The 19,209-nt window shown below is 41.1% G+C and overlaps 1 protein-coding gene across 1 annotated transcript; it reads right to left on the bottom strand.

Annotated features, from left to right (window-relative positions):
* Positions 1 to 258: 258 nt before the first annotated feature.
* On the bottom strand, positions 259 to 16,538 carry LOC104316775 (meprin A subunit alpha). Its single transcript, XM_069805641.1, has 14 exons — positions 16,470 to 16,538; positions 16,360 to 16,384; positions 16,211 to 16,264; positions 15,317 to 15,357; positions 15,128 to 15,206; positions 14,691 to 14,808; positions 12,956 to 13,131; positions 9,669 to 9,890; positions 8,542 to 8,691; positions 5,490 to 5,705; positions 4,369 to 4,827; positions 3,034 to 3,207; positions 2,242 to 2,449; positions 259 to 1,878 (listed from the first exon to the last, which is right to left on the bottom strand). Exons 1-14 carry the CDS (start codon positions 16,536 to 16,538, stop codon positions 1,731 to 1,733), a joined length of 2,139 nt encoding a protein of 712 aa, XP_069661742.1. The 3' UTR covers positions 259 to 1,730.
* Between the last annotated feature and the right edge of the window lie 2,671 nt (positions 16,539 to 19,209).

Genomic DNA, 19,209 nt, shown 5'->3' with positions numbered 1-19,209 from the left:
CTGGCAGAGTGGAGTCAGTGTGTGTTTTGGCAGAGGGTGAAGACCTGGGCTCTGTCTACACAATTAAACTGAACAGTGGCAGAGCCTACACATGTTTTTGGAGTGAGTGGTGACAACTTGCAGTCTTATTCTTGGTGTCCTTTTACTCTAGGGACACCAAAATTATATGCAGGATAACACTTAACTAGGACTTGCCTGGATCCTATCTGTCCTTGGCTTTTCTGTCTCACACATTAACTAGCAAGCTGCAACGTGTAATTTTATTCATCTTTATAGATCTCTTGTCTTTCATTCCATAAACCTGCGTAATTTATAAGCTTGTCAACTTGGGTGGGAGACTCCTTTGACCCAAAAAGGAGTCCCCTAATCCAGCTGCCAGAAGGTAATAAGATCTGTAACTGCTTGTGGTGAGGTCCAGCCAGATGGGCAAAAATGTTCCAGGAAGTGTTTGTTTTGATTTTATTCTAGATGCAGAGAATAAGAGGGACAGAGTATTAACTTGCTGATAATGCCTTAATTAAATGGATGGTTTGTCCCTACTGACAGGACTGGTGTGAGCACCAGGATGAATCCAAGTGTAAAAACAAATGGAAAACAGTTCCCTGTGTACAACCTACTGCCATGAGAGTGCATTTTCCCTTGGCTGCCATGCCTTGTGACAGGTATCTGATAAATACAAAGATAGCTTCACCCTCTGCGATTATTTACCATTTGAATTCTGAATTCTTTCTGATCTGATATGCAGACAAGAAGAAACTGCTTTTGGAGGAAACCTGGATAACAAAGTTTCAAGAGTGGAAACTGTTAGAGCAGTGAAAACAGGGATCTTGGGACATACTAGATAGGTTGCTCCCTGCCATCTGCAGTAAGTTGTAGGGTGTTAACACCTTATCCAGCACTCACCGGTATCACATACCCAGTCTTCATCTTCCTACACTCCCACCCCTCTCCTTGACTTGTGATTTCCAAAGGGATATGAATTTAATGGTAACTGCTACAGATCCAATCCTATAACTGGTGATCTGCTCCAATTTCATCCACTGCCTGCTGAAATCAAGGGAGCTTTATAGATGTTTAAAAGAACTTTGGGTAATGCCCAGAGAATAGATTTACACTCGAATGTTTGAAAACCTTACGTGATTATGCTATCTAGAAAGACAACTAGCTTTAATGTGTAATTATTTCCATGCTAGAGAATTGGCCAAAAATATGTAATAGTAGTTTACTATGAATTCTATATAATAGCTCATCAGCTTTTGTAAACCAGCACTGCTCCACGGAAAATGAGTATTGATGTACTGATTTACATAATTATGGATTTGTAGCCTTTAGATTTCTTGAGTAATTTCTACAGGAACATTTCTAGAATCTTAATATATGTGCTTCTGTGTGACTTTTTCCAGTGTTTTGAGAGGTCCTACCAGTTATCAAATCTAAGTTTGAACTGTGATTGAGAGTAAATGCATGGCCTTTCAGCACTACCACTTGCTATTGGATGAAGAAATGAACCATTCAAAGAATAGACAAGAGAGGCAGGGTATGAACTTTTAGGATGTTCTTTAACTGCCAAGTCCTACAGAGTAAACAGATTGCTGCCAAGATGTTGATAGAGCATGTCATCCATTTGCTGACTGGTCTTCTACAAGTTGTATTCATAGCTTTTCACTGAAAACTGGTGTCTTATGAACTATGGAAAAATACCAGGCTGAGCTTTATCCTGCTGCAGCTCTTTATCTTCTAGCCATCAAGGAAATGAGGACAATGGTTAAGACAATGGTTCCAGCAATTCCACCAGCTGTCATTCCCAGGATGCTCCCATGGACCTGTCTTGACTGACACCTCTCACCGATAAAGAAGAAGGCTTGTCCTGATGGGCACCTGGGAAAATAAAGTACAGATTCACATGGATCAGGACTTTTGTCCTGCTTTATAGTCCCACCTCAAGGTCCTCACGCTCTCTGTCCTGGATGGGCAGGTCCCATTAGAGCAGTTCATGTCACAACATCCCCACCTTGTTTGGAGGCTTTTTACATCCCCTGGAAGCACCACAGAATGGAGTTTCTTTTCCTCCCCTTATGGCTGCTGGTAGAAACCAGTCACTGCAGTGAAGTGTTTAGTTCCTACTGTTCCTTTGCAAACCTAGTGGCTCAGACCTCTGAGGTCTGTAGCTCTGAATATTTATTAGCTGCATCATTTGGTTCAGAAGAAAGTCAAGGCAAGCAGGGAGGAGGTCCGTGGTACCTGCAGCTTGCTTTCCCTTTCACATTCACACAGACCCCGTCATTCTGGCAAGGGTTTGGGTCACACGGGTCTTGCAGATAAGGCAGCCGGTCTTGAACGGGCTCCATATCCTGGGCTGCTCTCTTCTGCCTTTCAAGAATGAGGCCTTCCATGAAGGCAGATTGTTCCCGTTTGACAGGGACTTCAGTGTTATTGAGGTGAATTAGATCTTTTAAAAAAGGAAAGAGAGGAGAAAGACATCAGATAACAGTAGGGATGCTATATGTAGTATTCTTCATACCAGGGGCTCACAGGGTGCTTGTGGACCAGCGGCTACTCCTTGTCCATTTTCCCTTTACAGAGCTCTTGCTGTACCACAGCGAGTTCTGCATATTTAAAGCACAAGATAGAAAACAATACTGAAATTATGGTAACTAGTTAGATAAATCAGTGGTATTCTGTACTTAGAAAAATTATGCCAAGTGTGGCTGTTCTGTTTGAAAATAAACACCATGAGGAAGGCCTTTTAGTATGTTCAATGCTTAGAAATGGACATAGCTACTGGTTAGGGTGCTTAAAGATATCTATGAAGTTAATCTTTAGTAAATCATTGCCATTTAGATTCCTCTGAATTCACAATCACTTTAGTCAACATCACCCATCTGAAGCTAAGACACAGAAGTGCTTTTAAAAGCTGATACCCATTAGAAGATGACTCAGAGACAGGTGGCAATAGTTACTTGAATGTATGAAAAGAGATAGAAAGGATCACCCATTTGTTTTTGTAAGAAGAATCAGGAAGAAGGTCTTTACCATTAAATTCTGCAAAAATAATCAAGTCATCATTTTTCAGGAAGCTTCTCCGTCTCATCTGTCTGTGGGATATGAAGTTAGTCCACCCCCATGAAACACTTCTATAACAATTGCACGAGGCATCAAATTTTCCAGCAATTGATGGTTTCTCCCATATTATGGTTCCATGAGCATCTGCAAAGAGAATATGAGTGATGAATAAGAACCACAAAGTTCTGCAGCTGGAAGTATGACATGACTTTTTTCTGCATTACAGTGTTAAAGAGGATTTATGCTGTAAAATCAAGTTCAGAGCTGAAATGCCCAAACTAATCACAGAGGAATGACAAATTATGGGTGCCAGCAGATGTTTAGATGTGGTCTGCATGAGGACTCCTAGTCTATGTGAGGGCACTGAAATTCCACAAATCCCCTTTCATTGAGGATTAGCCAAATTCAAGTTACCTCCTTGTTGTCACCAGCTAAGAGCTCCCTCCTGTGTAGGGACACTCCCTCTTCAGTTTTTAAGTACCTGTGGTTTAGAGTGTCATGGATTTTGTTCATTGCTATGGTTCTGTTAAACACAGTCATACCTAAGGTTTAAAACCTCCTACTGAAAGAGTGTGTACTAAACTTCCACTGGAAAAAAGTAAAGAGGGATGGAGATTCATCCCTAGTATTTTATTCTGTACCAAACCCAGTATTGTCCTGTTGTTCTTATTTCTTTAAATTAACACATCCATGGAAAATCCTAGGGCTGGATGTGCAACTACAGTGCTACATGCTATATAAACCTGGAGTTAAAAGGTAGTCCCTTTCATAACCTGCAGTGTACACCCAGCCAAGTAAGACAGGCTTCAAATGCTGCAAACTGATCTCACAGGTATTTTCAATTTTGTTTTTTTCTTAAATACAGCTACAGTGTGAATGTTGTGCATTCAGACCATGTATGTTCAAGTTAACCAAGCCTCCAAAATGCAGTTTTAACTTCAATTATTGTTGATTTAGTAATGGAATACAGCACCCTGCTGGCGTTGCACCATCCTGTGGTGATATGTCACCTACCATAATGGGCAAACCACAGGTAGAATGGGAATTTCCAGCTCTTAGGAGAACTCTGTATTTAGAGACAAACTCAGATATCCCAGGGATTGTTCATAATAACACCAACCTTCCATGCATCACTTTCCACATGAGATGATCTTTCACAGACAGGAATTCTGAGTCATTGACAGGAAAGTGCCCCAGATTGGGAAATGTAGCCAAAATTGCCAAACTCTGAGCCCTACACTCAGCCCTCTGACTCAGATTCCTTGGTTTTCATTTTCATCCTTCCTCCAGGCAGACCCCACTTACCTGAGTTAAGATGGTCTTTGCTTGTGGTGAAGCTTTTGCTTGAGGACATCCTTTTCAAGACATCAGGGTCCTGGTCCAGCACTGTGAGTACAGCTTGGCGGTTCAGAGCTGGCCACTCCAGGACACCATCGTTCTCTCCACTGCACAAGTGAAAGGCAACCCGAGTGTAGCCACTGATGCTGGAGTGGGGATGCAAACTTATGCCAAACCCATAACCCTCGGGGCTATAAAACCGAGGGCTTTGAATAACATCACTTGATGTGTTTTTGAGGATTTGGCTGAAATTCCGAATGACCCACACAGCTGTGGGACAGGGGATCTCTGTCAGTGTGACATCATCGATAGCAATCCCACCAGTTGAAGAGCTGGAGTTGCCCTTTAGTCCTTGGAAGAGGTAGCGGAACTTATTCTGAGCGTTGAGGGTTACGTGGGCAATTTTCCAGTTATAGTCATTATCCGCTTTGGTAAAAGGAAAGCAAAACATTGCCATCAGCATGACTAGTGATGTTATGAAGCAGCTTATTCCTAGCCACCCATTCCAGCTGCATTTTTAGACAACTAGACCTCTCACAGAGTCCTGAAGGCTAGAGATCTTACGTTGGTATAGTGATTATAGTATACTCACATTGCATTATCAGCTAAATGCTTTGGACACATTGTATTAGGAACCCAAAGTGGGAATTCGGTTCACATTTCCAAAACTACACATGTTTTTTATATTTCCAACCATATAAAAATCAGGCTGGGATTCTTATTGATTGCAGATGAGCATAGGTATTTACATCTGAACAGCTCGCTGTTAGATCATATAACAGCCAGTGGAGATCTAGTCAATTATCTCCAGTAGAGTTTGGGGTCCCACACACTCACTAAGTGTAACATAACATTATTAGGAACATGGTGAATTCTGCTGTGGAACACCTAAATTACATTATTACAACCCACAGTTTCACTGCTAAATGCCCTCACGTAATACCAAAATCCTTAGCCGAATTGCAAGATATTCTGGTAGCTTTGGGAAAATCTTTTGATTTCTGAGCCAATCCACTGCATTCATGGACTCAGTAAGACGACTTTTCCTCCCCTAATATTCTACATATTCCTCATATTTCCAGAATTACCTTGAAAGGTTTGAATTTTCCTCATCTTGCGAACATTTCCAGTGCCATCATCCTCTTTAAGCCAGATGACCAGCTTGTCAGAAAGGCTTCCTGTCATCTTATAGAAGAACTGGAGGCACTGCTGAGTTCTCTTTGGATAAAGGATTCGAGACTCTAGGACTGCCACCTCACCTGCCTTGCCAGAGCTGGTGTTGAAGTACATGAAATAGCCAGCATCTGTGAAGAAAGTGCAGAGTGTCACTGTCTCTTTCCAGATTTCCTACCAGCTGTGTGGTGTAAATTTGTCATTTCAACTCCACTCTTTTAGTAGGCATAAGTACAGTACTTAACTATACTTATGTGCTTAACTGTACTTATGAATAGTAGAGGAAATGGTATGTGATAACCATCCAAGACAGACCAGGATAAGAACAGGACTAGTAGTTGAGCGTATATATGGAACTCATTGCTGGCAGCTTACGTTAGTTTTGCATTAGTTAGTTTGGAAGTAGGATGCCTCAGGAAGAGGCATGTCAGAGATATGAGACGGAGGATTCAGTGCTGACTGCAAGTAACTAGTAGACATAGTTTTTTTCCTGATTTATACTGAAGTTAATCTAAAGATGAGAGCTTAGAGATCATATTCTATATTACCTTGTAAAGAGTAAGATAATTTCTTATCAGTGATAAAGATAACAAAAAAGGGTTGGACACAAAACTAGCAGTGTCCTGACCTTGAACATGAAGAAGCTCTTTTTTTACAGCTTGCCCGAAGACATTTCAAAACTCAGCTTCTCAGTTTGGGGAAATTATTTAAGAACTCCTGCTCTTTTAGTTTAATTTCCCACTAACATTTTCTGAAGCGTTCTTTACTTTAGATTTGAAGTGTCACCTTTATCCTTATATTTACAAGGGATTCACCGTTTGCACACATATCTTATCTTGGTATCACATGAACTTGTCAAGCCTTATCTGTATTCTGTTGCTTTTTAGTTATTCATTATCATCTACAATTAAATTAACAAGTGAAATTCTTTTAGCTGTTGTGTGAAAGCTTCCACTGTTGGGGGCTGGTTCCTTGGACTCTTGTCTAGGGCATCATCAGTTAAACCTACAGCTCCATAAACGCAGTACAGCCTCCTGCATGGTTAGTGGAGCTGTTCCAGCTGTTTCTCATGTTCGCTCTAACCATGTCAGGGGAATATTCTCCGTTACCTGCCACACGGTAGCAATGCTTTGAACTCATACCCATAGAAACCTTGCCAAAGATACCCAATTGCTTTATGCACATGTATGACACTTCACCCTAAGTTAAATTTATGTTAAATTTAAGTGTGTTAAATACAAGTATGATCACTGTTGCTCCAAGTGAGAAACAGGGCTGTGAGCCTTATTAAGGTGCCTAACTTTGTTGTTGAACTTATTACGGCATCAAACCCTCAAATGGTCTAGACTCTACCTCTTTTTAGGTAACAAAATCAAGTAAAGGCAACATTAAGCATCTATGGCAATTAGAATATGGCCTTAGCAGTCATCAGCATAAGGATACAGGGGTCAAATCCAGAGCCAGGCTGCAAGCTCCTCTCTAAACGTTAGGCTGTACTTTCCCTCCTTCAGTTTAGTCAGTAATAAGTCAAAAACCCAAGACATCAAAACTGTTTGGGCAAAATATGGTCCATCAGTGTTAGAAACCTAAAATTTGCCCCCACTTGAGATGACTGCAGAACCAGTTCTCCAAAAATGTCTAAACTCCTGGTGGAGTCAATGACCCTTTGAAGGAGTCCAAGGGGAGAGGCACTCCCTACTCATGCAATTCATTTAGACACCCTGCAGATCCAGAGACACCTACCCCTCTCCATTAACTCTTCAGATAAATTTGATACTTATTTTGTACCGAGTCACTAGATGATAAAGCATAAGTGCAGGCTAAGTGCTTACTTCAGACAGATTGGATTTTACCTGATCATCTCAAACAAGTCAGCTGAATTATTTTTTATTTGCAATTATACTATATGGGGGGGGAAAGGAGAGAAAGGATTAAAAAATGCAGATGAGGGTTAGGAGCATGAACTTCTAGAAGCTGTCAGGTGGGGTTTTTGAGTTATATTGCATTCTTGGACCTGATCAACAAGTACCAGCATTATAAGAGGTTGAGGATTTGTTCTTTCCAGGGTGTGGATCACATAAGGGGAATAGTCTACTCCTGAGTGCAAGTCAAATTTTTCCTTTTTCAAAGAGTAACAAAGCACAACTGAATGTTCACTCTGTACTTAGGCGAAATTTACTACAGAATTCACATTTTTTTGGAAGTCTGTAGTAGTTTACCCTGTCTAAATAATGACAAATCAGGCCCTTGCTTTTCAGAACTGACTGTTGAGATTTAATCTTTATTCTCACTTGTAAGCAATCACCCTGCAACTGACTGGGGCCGACTCCACCCTTTCTGAGATTTTCTTCCTTTGAAAAATGGTAAAATTACCATGTGAAAAAGAAAATTATCCCTAAACTCCTATCATAAAATACTTTGCAACTTTCTTCTACCTCCAGAACCAGCTTAACTTATCATTCGCTTTGCAAACACAACATTTATGAGTGGCTCTGAGTGCTGTTTCATTCTTATCATGGGGTAACATAACTCTTACTCATACTTTGGAAGTTTCAGTAAATCCTTTTCCAGGTTATAATTCAAAGGCCTCTAGTTAACGTTGTACTTTGTCCCCTTTTATCTTGCTGGTGTGAACATTCCACTATGTTGAAAAAGCTTAATGAGAGCACAAGTGCAACTGTAAACTCACACTCACAGAACCAAGACACGTGAAAAGTAAGGCTTTTTGCTTAACTAGAAACATTATAACTCTGATGTTTGCTGGGTAGTGTCTTAAATATGGTCATTTAATCCTGCGTTTTCAGAGTAGCCAGTGCTGGGTTTTCTCAAGGGTTGACTACAATGACAGGTTCAGAGAAGTTGTTAAAGACACTGTATTTAAAGCACACAGACCAGTACACGCATGCACAAGGGACCATTACCACTAACCCCTTTTCCACAGGTAAGTGTTCTGTTACTTCGTTTTACCTCTACAGCGCCCAGAAAGTGTGTGGTCTTCCTGCCCTGTAGCACTGCTCTTTTGATGGACCCAGTCTAGATCATCTCTGGTGCCCTGAATCATGCCGCAGATACTTTCAAACTCAAAAGAACACTGGTCCAAAAAAGTGTGAGTTGAAGCTGAAAAAAAATGCACACATGATTACCTCCAAAGAAGTATCTCATTAAAATTTCTGCTCTAATTTTGGGGGGTTTTGTTTACACTAGTATAGTCATCATGTAGAGAAGACAACCGACAGCAGATGTGAGCCCAAAGACTCAAAAGAGGAAATATTTGATTCCTGGAGGGATTCCCTGCATAAAGATAACAACACCTGACCACTTTGCAGAAGGTTAACAAACTCCTACACAGCAGCTGAAACACAGTGACTGATGGTGGTGGTCTTTGTGCCTGCTTGTAAGCCTTGGAGAGACAAGTCCCTTTGTGAACAGTGGTGGTGGTGTATTTAACCATTCCTCGGCTGGAGGTTATTGTTCTTCATGGCTCACTTCTCTGCTTGATGAGCATGAGCACTGTTCTTCCACTTCAAACAAAGTCCAACCAGTCACCTTAGGCCAGTTCAGCTGAGTTTGCCTGCAAGTAGATGCTTCTGTTGACAGATCCATGGGGACAATAACTTCTCACTACGATCACACGTAGTGGTAACATCTTCAACTGGCTTAGCAGCCAACTACTGTGTTGGACTCTAGACTTAGCCAAGCTCAGGTGCAAAATAACCTAATTAAAACCAAATGTTGGTCAAAGAGGATAAAGTACCATTGCATTCATCTTACAAAAGCACAATGGAGCTGTCCACACACCAGCAGAACACAACCACATGTCTGAACCCCTAGGAGCAACGTGGAAGAAAAGATGTGAATGGATTGACTTTCATTGACTAATTGGAGTTTTGCAAAAGCGATGACAGTTAACAGAGCCAAAGAGACGGATGAGAAGGGAATAAATGGTTTTGGTCTCTACACCACTGGTTCTCTCCCATACCTCCTCAAGAGCACCTGAGAAGAGTTTTTGTGGTTTTAGAGACATTAGGGAGGTGAACCAGCCAGGCTCAAGTATAAACAAAGAAAGAGTTTGCCACAGTTAAATTATTACTTACTGCAGTTATACATGCGATTCAGTCTTTTCAGGTCAATGGCACTGATGTCTAGACGTTGTCCAATTATGTCATTAAATTCTGGTATCTTCGCCGTGATTGTGGGCTTGCTTTCATTTTTGTTAAATGAAAATGGTTCATAGTGCATCAATGATTCATAGTCATAGGGGGTGTTTAGATCAGTGATGTAGCTGTCATTGTACTTCAGAAAATTGTGCTCTTGGCCTGGTAAAAGAACAGAAAAGACCTTCATTTTTAGAGATTGGAAAGGAAACAGCTTTAGCACAACCCCTTGGATACAGTTTTCTGAGGCAGAATTGATATACCTGAAAGCAATTACTTTACAATAAAATATTCAAATTTAGCAAGATTTTTTTAATGAAGCCATTTGAACAACAAAGCAGTGTCTTTAGATTGCAGTTCTGCACCCTCACATGTGACTTCAGTAAGTTCAAAATCAAATATCAATGAGCTGTAAAGAATGGGATATACAGGAGGTCAGATTAGATGGTCTAAGAGTAAGCACCCTGAAGGATTAAACTTAAGGATTAATGTACTCCATTCCAGAGCCTGTGAATATTGATGCAAATGTTTCCCAGGATATTAGGTCATACATGGACAAGGAAAGGCCCTGGAGCCCTCCACTCATTAAGCGGACAGGTATGACATTCTTGGAGTGCCTCCAGGTTCTGTTCTTCTTTGAAGCAAAGAATGCATTAGGAATCGGGGCGGGGGGGGGGGAGATGTTTTTACCCTAGATTGACAATATTGGTATGATATTTTTATTGAAATGTCTTTTGGAAACATGGTTCTCAGGGTTTCTTGGTGAAATAATTTGTCCTTACAGAAAGTTTTTCTTTATGAAGGTGTCTGCTAGGGCAGAGAGAAGGAACCATTTCACATATTTTGGTATGGAAGTAAAGAGAGATTACCAGCATCTCCAACTACAAGAAATATTTTTTGTATTTGGCAAAATACAAATATTCAGAATTTCAGAATATTTTACATTCTTTCTCCAAGAAGAAACAGCACATGACTGTGCTGGTGGATAATTACAGTTTCTCTGTGTAAAGACTGCCCTTCCCTTCTGCAAGTCCATTCTGGGCCCAAAGGTCTTCAGTCCAAGGCTTGAGATTGTATAAGAGCTTGGGATTGTTTTCTTACAGATACTCGGATTACACCTTTTATCAAAAAGGGTGAGAATCTTGATAATTAAGTGCTATCACTTTTTATAGCTGGGGAAAAAATCTTGGCAGGACACAGGAATGTGTAGTGATGCTGGCTTTTAAAATCATTGCCAGGCAAAGGGTAACTTCTATGTGTTTTTAAAAGAAATAAACCATACAGCAAGGTGGCAATTTAATTAAGCTGTCTTGTGTGTTTTCTCTGAAACCTAGTAGGCTTATTAGCTTTTCTGTTAACAGCAACATGAATAGGGGATCTCTTCTCTTACTAGCCAGCTATCTGCATTGCAGTTTATGGAAATGCATTATGGCAAAAACTGCTACCATGCTATTAAATTCGGGGTTGCAGATCACTAATGCAGGAACAGACGTGCACAAACACACACACAGAGAGCACTGTCATATCAGCCTTATTTCCCTTTAGAGAAGCAGACATCTTTCAAATGGCTTCAGGAGAAGTTTTCTACTTAATGAATTTGCTTAACTGGAAAAATGAGATTTTATAGTATGGATAGAAACCTACAGAATATAGGAAATGGCTGTAATGATATCAGACCAGCCCCAGGACTCCATTCAGAATAGCATCACACTAAAGTCCAACATCTGTATCATTTTTCTGGTGTTCCAGGTTTGTGGCTACTGAATACAACATAGATAAGTTGAGAGGATTCAATGATATATTTTCTGGAGAACAAAAGAAAAAAAAAAAATTGCACAGAGACCTGTCACTGTTTTGTCAAGCTTTTCCATACCTCTGTACATCATGGAGCTCACAGTAGTACATTACAAGTACATTGTAAGACTTCTTACTTTGGAAGTAGTTAGTTACAATGCACAGCAAAAAGGGGCCCAAAGGTCAGAGTCTAGATACTATTAACATCATCCTCATCTTAATCACCATGATTCAGGATAAGACCAAGTTAGTAATAAGGTGAATTGTTTTTAGTGCTATTCCTAAGAATAAAAATAATGGCCTGCAAAATCAATATCCACATTCCATCTACTACTCAGCCTTCCCAAAAGACACTGCAAATTACAGGGTAGAGGCAAGTAGTAACGTGCAAGGCCATTCAACCTGGAGCAATTCAAACTATCAGATACTGCTCTTAGAGATCAGCAGAAATTGCTTGTACCAGCAGTTCTTATCTATCGAAAAGAGAACACAGCATGAATCTTGTTCCTTTCTGATCACTATTTTTCATGTATTTTTCACTTTTTTGCAAAGGTGGTGATTGTATAACCCTGGAGACTGAAGTGACCAGTTTGTCCACACAGAGCATGAGCAATGGCAGAGCAACTTTGCTGCACTGGCACCATCACTGACATCGCAAAGCACCACCGGGGGGAACAAGGGTTTACATTTATCTTTGCTAGCATGCCTTTCAGAACTTGTTACAGACTCCCGTTCACTCTTCTTCAAATAAGCAATCATGAAGTAGTACAGAACCAGACCTCACAGGAGACAGCTGGAGAAACTGCCTAGGGAGCAGGGGGACTGTGGAGAGTTTGCTGAAACTCATAAAGCCACTGAACCTGATGGTACTAAACCTGAAGGCAAGAACCTGCAAAGACACACTGGGCAGGAGAGAGCAGGACAGAGGTCTATTTTATGTGTCACATCTGATCTAATCACTTTGAACCTTCTTCATGTACAAAGTAAATCTTTCCAGCTTCAGGAAAGCCTAATCTCCGAGTGTAAAAGCCTTTCAGATTTTGAAAGGACCTTTGATTAAAGAAGAGCCACCTCAAAGCTTACCATCCCAGTAAGTTTACATTTACATTACATGGCAAGAGAAAACAGACTCCTACAGAGGGGAAATGATTTGTTGAAAATCAGAGAGCAGACTAGTCCTGGAGCCAAGGGAAAATAAAGTCCTCTGACTTCCAGGCGGGGCTTCTCTTTTCTGGCCTTAGACAGTCTCTGGTCTTTGACCAGAGAAGTTGTATCGAAATCCTGCTACATCTACAGATTGATTTACAGTGGTCTCAGGTGTGGCCCAGTGTTTCTAAAATCATATCTTTAAGAAGGTCTTAAAATCTGGGAGGGAAAATTAGATACTGATGAATCTGCACTTTATAAAATCTGACTTGAAGGTCAAAACCCACCTGCAATAATTTCATCCCACCAGATTGTCACATAGTCATCCCGGTCCATCCTCGACTGCTCATGGTAAAATCCTAAAGCATGCAGGATCTCATGTTCCACAATTGCTCTGTAGTCACACCCTGCCCCAATAGAGAGGGTCTGTCCAGTCTGCAGGTCCCCCACCATGGACCAACACCTGAGAAAGAGAGTGATCTTACTGTCTGTTAAGTAGAGTTTTCTTCTCTCTATTTAAGTTCTCAGTCTGCTCACTGGCTTTAAAGTAATATCAAAAAAGGTTTAAATATAAAAGGAGTAACATAAATCATTATTTAGATGCTGACCAGATGCCTTGATGCTCTACAAATACTCTACTGAAAGCATACTAAGACCCAAAAACATACACGCTATCACTTGCATGAGGCCAGCATTTTACTTACCCTCTACATTAGACAAGCTCATCCCTGATTTTTTATATCCACAGAAGTTTAGTTCTATATCAGATGCCATTTTGGCAAGAAATGTGCCAAGAAACATAGTAGATACAGAGAAGCAGTAAACTCATCAAGACAGACTGATCTTTTTTGCAATCACTTGGAATAGAGAAAAGATCGAGGAGCATTTAGAATAGCAGCATTTGGTGGTTTTTAACGCAACTATGCAATGCATTGGCCATAGGTGTGAAATTATATTTTTCTGTGAAGGCCCATCTCCTCATCCATGACTCAGCAGAAGCTGATGATGACTGAGGAGGGAAAGAGCTCCTCAGGCAATTCACTGGCAAATTTGGGGGTAGCCTGAGGGTGATGTGAGAGGCAACTGCTAAAGAGGATCTGCTTGGGCTGTAGCTTCATTTGCACATCACAAAGCAGTGGGTCGAGTTTGTTGAAGGAGCCCTGAACACACTAATGTGGGTACTGAAAACAAAGAGCTTGGGTATGGTCTTTTGAATAGCTGCTACCAGGGAGTTTCCAGTACCAGGCTCTTCAGCACCAACTTGTCAAATATCATGGTGCTTGCAGTCTTGTAAGGGAAGTGTCATGGGACATTACCCAAGGAAGAGCTGAGAGCAGGCATATCAATGCCTATAGGCCTTTATGAAGTTCTGGGAAAGTGAGAAATATTCACAGCTGATACAGTGAGAAGATTGTTGTGCTTTTTTAGATGTTCTTTCAAAACATGTTTAGATGTAGGAAATAAAATAAATCTTTCCAGTTCCTGAAAACCAGAATCTCTGAGTATAAAACCCTTTCAGATTTTGAGAGGACCTTTCATTAAAGAAGAGCCATGTCAAAACAATAGCAATATTACAATAAACTGGCTTTCCACAGCTTTTTTTGACCTGTCTTCCAAAGATTTCAAAACCTAAATTCTGGCTATTCACATCCTTGCTAAGTTAAGAGGATGTACATGAGGGTTGTTTCACCCACCACTGAAATGGAAAACAACCCTAGATAGGAAAATGGAAGCAGCTGATGAAAACCCAGCAATGCTGGGATTCATCTCATCAAAGAGTAACCATCCAAACATCAGATGCCTATTCCAAACTCATCATCTAAATATCCTCTGCACTCAGTAGAGGGAGGCAGCTGCTTGCAAGCTTTGTGTCTATGAAGGTAAGATGGGCTGCTTTGTCGGTGGCCTCTTTTTTTCTGCTAACAAACTTAGACTAAACTTTTCGACTGCTGAAGTCAAATGGAATGAATTCCCAGCTGATTCTACACAGCAAAAATAAACAGAAATTGATATAACCCTTACCCGGTTTCTTTTTTAAAGAATATGTAGGTTCTCTCTCCTTCATATGGCTTGAAATCAATGCAAGACTTAAGACGGAACATTTCAAATGCCTGGAGAATTACTCCTTTGGCATTCAGATCTGGAAAACATGCATCAGGAAAGCACCTTTAACACATTGCAGATCATTCACCTGGAGAGGTAAGGTATGCACAAAGACATACACATGGGACCAAAAGAAAAATGATTGGAAAAAAAAATTACTGAATTTGATTAAATTGTGTTTTTTTAATGATAGCTGTAGAAGAAAAAAAATGTTTTTGATATAAAGAAGCTGTCTAGTTGTTAGTGAATTTTAATGTGAGAGAACCAGTTCTGAAAAAGGCAAATTTTTTATCACAGTGACTGTAGTGCAAATAAGGATTGGAGCTAAAATCTGAATAAAGTATCATCTGCATTACCTAGGTTATCACCCAGAATATAGGGAATGGGGAACTTCCATCTGTAGATCTCATTTCTTAGGGCATTTCGCTGATTTTTCTGAAAAGGGAATTAACAGCTGGTGATGCATCTGCTGTGGGGACATGGGCTGATTTGTACCAAAAATACAATTAGGACAAGTGATAGATATAAAGTTTTTAATTACTTACAGGGAGCATGATATCACCCTGGAAGAGGTCCAGTCCAGCAGCTGAAAAGTAATTTAATGAAAGATAATGTAAATGAAATATCAAATATCGAATGTATTTCACCTCATAAACCATATTGAGCTTATTTATACAAAATTAATGTCCTTAGGCATTTACAGAAAATAAAGAAGGACCAGCCTCTTTACACTGAAATATGGGGACAGGCCTGAAGGTAACAGCTATTTCTACTCAATATTTACTATTCAGCAATGTCTGCATTTTTGGTGACAGAAATCTGGTGGCCATCATTATCAAAGTCTAGTTTGATAACCTCTTGCTTGCTATCAGGCAGTGGCAATAGTCACACAGTGAGACAGTGCTCTAGAGAATATAATAATATTGAGTAATGCATCAGGAAGAATATTGTACAGTGCACCATCAAAGGATATATGGAAATTTGCATTACAGGGAATAAAAAAAAAATAGAGGAAGACAGTACAGTGTGTTGTGTCTTTTCCATTTGATTTCCTTACCACTTACGTAGCTCAATAAACATCTAAGCTATTTTATACTTTGTAAAACTTTATAAAAATCATATTGAGGTGGGGGGGAAATGCTGGTGGGACTCCAGAGCCTTTCCGATTGATACAGCGTGTTACTGCCTTAACATGGTGAGTTTGTCCAAACTTCAGAAGTGAAAGACATCTGCATCCCTTGTTTACATAGGGTTACAGTCCTAGGATAGATTAATGTGTCATAGCCAGAAGAGGGTAATTCAGAGCTCACTTAATTATATTTCTCTTGTTACCATGAACTACCTGACCATCAGTCACTCACATCTTTTTTACAATACTGAAAACACATCATTTTGCTCACTATTTTTCAGGCCTTATGAGAATTTAGACATGAACTCACCTAAGTTTATGTCTGGAATGTCTTTGATTATCTCACCAGCATCATCTTCCGCTGCTGCAAGACAGACAAAACATTATGTTCACATGTGGTGGCACACAGCAAGCAGAAGAAAATGCTTCAAAACTCAAAACAGCACACAGAGCACTTACCAGCTTCACCGGAGAGGTGCCCGACCTGAAAGAGAATAAAATACAACCAGTATAAGGTATGAGATGTCTCTGGACTGAGAGGAGCCTGTAGAAATCAGATTTCTACTTACAGAGGCTGGAGTACCATAAACATAACAGAATAGAAGTGCTAGGCAGAGTGGGAAGATGCTGGAGCCCATTTTTGCGATGGAAAAAGAAGCTGGTCCCTCTCATCTCTTGCAATATATAGGGCATGCTGCTGAGCTTTCCACAGAACATCAGCCAACCAGCTTTGAACTTTCCACCTTCGTAACACTATTATAACAGCAAAATTTTCCTCCTAAATGGCACATGATGGCATTGTTGTTATCAATTACCTAAGTCCACTTTGGAGGAATGTTACAGAGAGGAATGTGATAACTTCATGTCTTCAGTGCAGCTGGTGAAAGGCCTACCCAGACTTTGTGTAAGATCTCAATCTGGCGAAAAGTTGCTGACTCCTTCCACTGTGCTTGTTAACTGTCAGCATTATGATCTCAGCTGCACAGGAGGAAAGCCACATGCTTAAGCAGAATTATTCTGGGTTTATAGCACTCCAGCGATATTAGATTTTGTCCCAGTGCTGTTCTCAATTAATAATTAACATCACATTGTAAAGATTAGAGATAAAAGAGATATGATTATGAATGCCCTGACAGTGTTTTCCCACAGCTGATGCCACCCCAGGACCAATGCCCTAGTGTACAACAGGCCACCCTCTGCCTCCAGAGACGGTCACATAGGTCAGTAGATCCTTGGCCTTCCAGCTTGATGCTCCTTTCTTTTCTGGTGGGTTTCAGAGATGAAAAACTCTTGTCCTGCACTTTGCTGTCATCTTTCTCAGGGGACATGGGTCAGGGAAGGCACGTGGGCTACCTGAGCCAAGGCTCCAGAAAGCTCTAAATCTCCCACAGGTCCTGCATCATATCTGTTATCCCCTTGCAAATGTCCCATGTGCCCTGGAGTGTCTCAGTGCCTTAAACTTAGGCAATTGAATCCTGATCCCTCATTTCATATCTGAAATTAGAAGCGATGAAGGTGAGGATGTCCGCCTCTCTGTTCAGCAATTAGGTAGGAAAAGGCTTGTACCACAGACTCTACCGCTCACACCACAACACAGAGGGCTTGAGTAGGAAAAGAAGAAAAAGTGCTCTGGAGGTGCTGCACACACTGCTTCCCAGCAGTATTGGTGGGAGACACTGGACTTCAGTGTGAAGAAGCCTCGAATGCAAGTAGGTTTTGAGTAGGAAATGTGCCTGTGTAGAGTGACTACCCTGTCCTAGAAAGGAGTCAGTCCTGCAACCTAAGCAACATATTTTCCTCCAAACAGATAAAAGTAGGAAGCTATTTGTACGAGATCATATTGCAGAGGAATAAGTACAGGGATCTTATCTTGAGAAGAAGGGCCCTAGAGGACTGATCTTTCACCTAGCATACAGGCAGGTCATCTTCAACACCTGCTTTTATGAACTATTATTTCAAAGGACACTAATACCTAAGCAGAATAGGGCACACTACTAGTAAAAGAGAAGAATGTCTCAAAATACATCATGTAAAGGCTGTTTTCACAGGGGGGCAAAGTGAGTCAAAACACAGCACAAAGGCAATCATTTGCAGACATGTAGCAGTGGATGTGAGAAAGGAACAAAAAACTGAAGCAAAACCAGAGTAGTCTGAAAAACACTTGCTTTTTAGTCCCCTTACCTTAAGAATTGCCCAAGAAACTAAAGAGGATGTCTGAAGATAAGTCTTTCTGTAAGCATATATTTGAGTTTGTAGAGGACAATGATTATGCAGCCATCTCATGTTATACTAATGCAATTTAATATATTCATTTAGCACCTTGCACAATCTACGCATCCCCAAATGCATCCTGTATTCAGTTCATGTGGCAAGGTTTTGGTAGCAGGGGGGCTACGGTGTGGATTCTGTGAGAAAACACCAGAAGTTGTCCCCATGTTGGACGCAGCCTGTTTCAGCTGGTTCTAAGATGGACCCGCTGCTGGCCAAGGTCGAGCCATCAGTGATGGTGGTAGCACCTGGGATATTTAAGAAAGGGGAAAAACTACTGTGGAATAGCAGCTGGAGAGAGGAGTGAGAACATGTGAGAGCACCAGCCCTGCAGACCCCCAGGTCAGTGCAGAAGGAGGGGGAGGAGATGCTCCAGGTGCCGGAGCAGAGATTCCCTGGCAGCACATGGTGATGAAGACCACGGTGAGGCAGGCTGTCCCCCTGCAGCCCAGGGAGGTCCACGGTGGAGCAGATCTCCACCTGTAGCCCGGGGAGGACCCCACGCCGGAGCAGGGGGATGTGCCCCAAAGTAAGTTGTGACCCCATGGAGACCCCACACTGGAGCAGGCTCCTGGCAGGACCTATAATGTTGAACTGGGTCCAGTCTCAGATGAAGGTAGGGAAGCATGCAATTCTTCTACCAGTGACCTAACAAGATGAATACCTGGCAGTGAGCATTATCAAAAGCTGGGCTTGAAGAAGTGATAACGGCCATGGGGAGAAAAGGGAAGTCCTGGAACAGGATCCTGGAAAGTCAAGCACTGGTTCTTCTGGCTAGGGAAGGCTGCACAGAGAGACTTCAGACGTAAGAGCTGGGAAGTAAGCATTGCCATCAGCGAAGATAAACGAAAGGAATGAAACATGGGAATTAAAAAGACGATATAACTAAGAGAAGCACTTTGCTGCTTGGGCCAAAATAATCTTTGGAGGGTCTATGGGTTTAGGCTCTTAAAACTAACAGGGAACCTTAGTTCAAATTCTTAAAATACAGAAAACACGGAATACGGTTTCTTTAGTGAAGTAATATATTTTATCTATCAT

The sequence above is a fragment of the Haliaeetus albicilla genome, chromosome 18, assembly GCF_947461875.1.
Source record: "Haliaeetus albicilla chromosome 18, bHalAlb1.1, whole genome shotgun sequence".
NCBI classification, from domain to species: Eukaryota; Metazoa; Chordata; class Aves; order Accipitriformes; family Accipitridae; genus Haliaeetus; species Haliaeetus albicilla.
The sequence above is the reverse complement of the archived record's forward strand: the minus strand, read 5'-3'. Positions and strand labels throughout refer to the sequence as shown.

What these genes read in the sequence shown, in the direction of transcription:
- LOC104316775 (XM_069805641.1), bottom strand. Translation starts at nt 16,538, where the DNA reads ATGGGCTCCAGCATCTTCCCACTCTGCCTAGCACTTCTATTCTGTTAT. An exon ending in AGGGTGATATCATGCTCCCT is followed by an intron (nt 15,207 to 15,316) that starts GTAAGTAATTAA and finishes TTCCCTTTTCAG; the next exon opens with AAAAATCAGCGAAATGCCCT. An exon ending in GAAAATTCAAACCTTTCAAG is followed by an intron (nt 4,828 to 5,489) that starts GTAATTCTGGAA and finishes CTTTTACCAAAG; the next exon opens with CGGATAATGACTATAACTGG.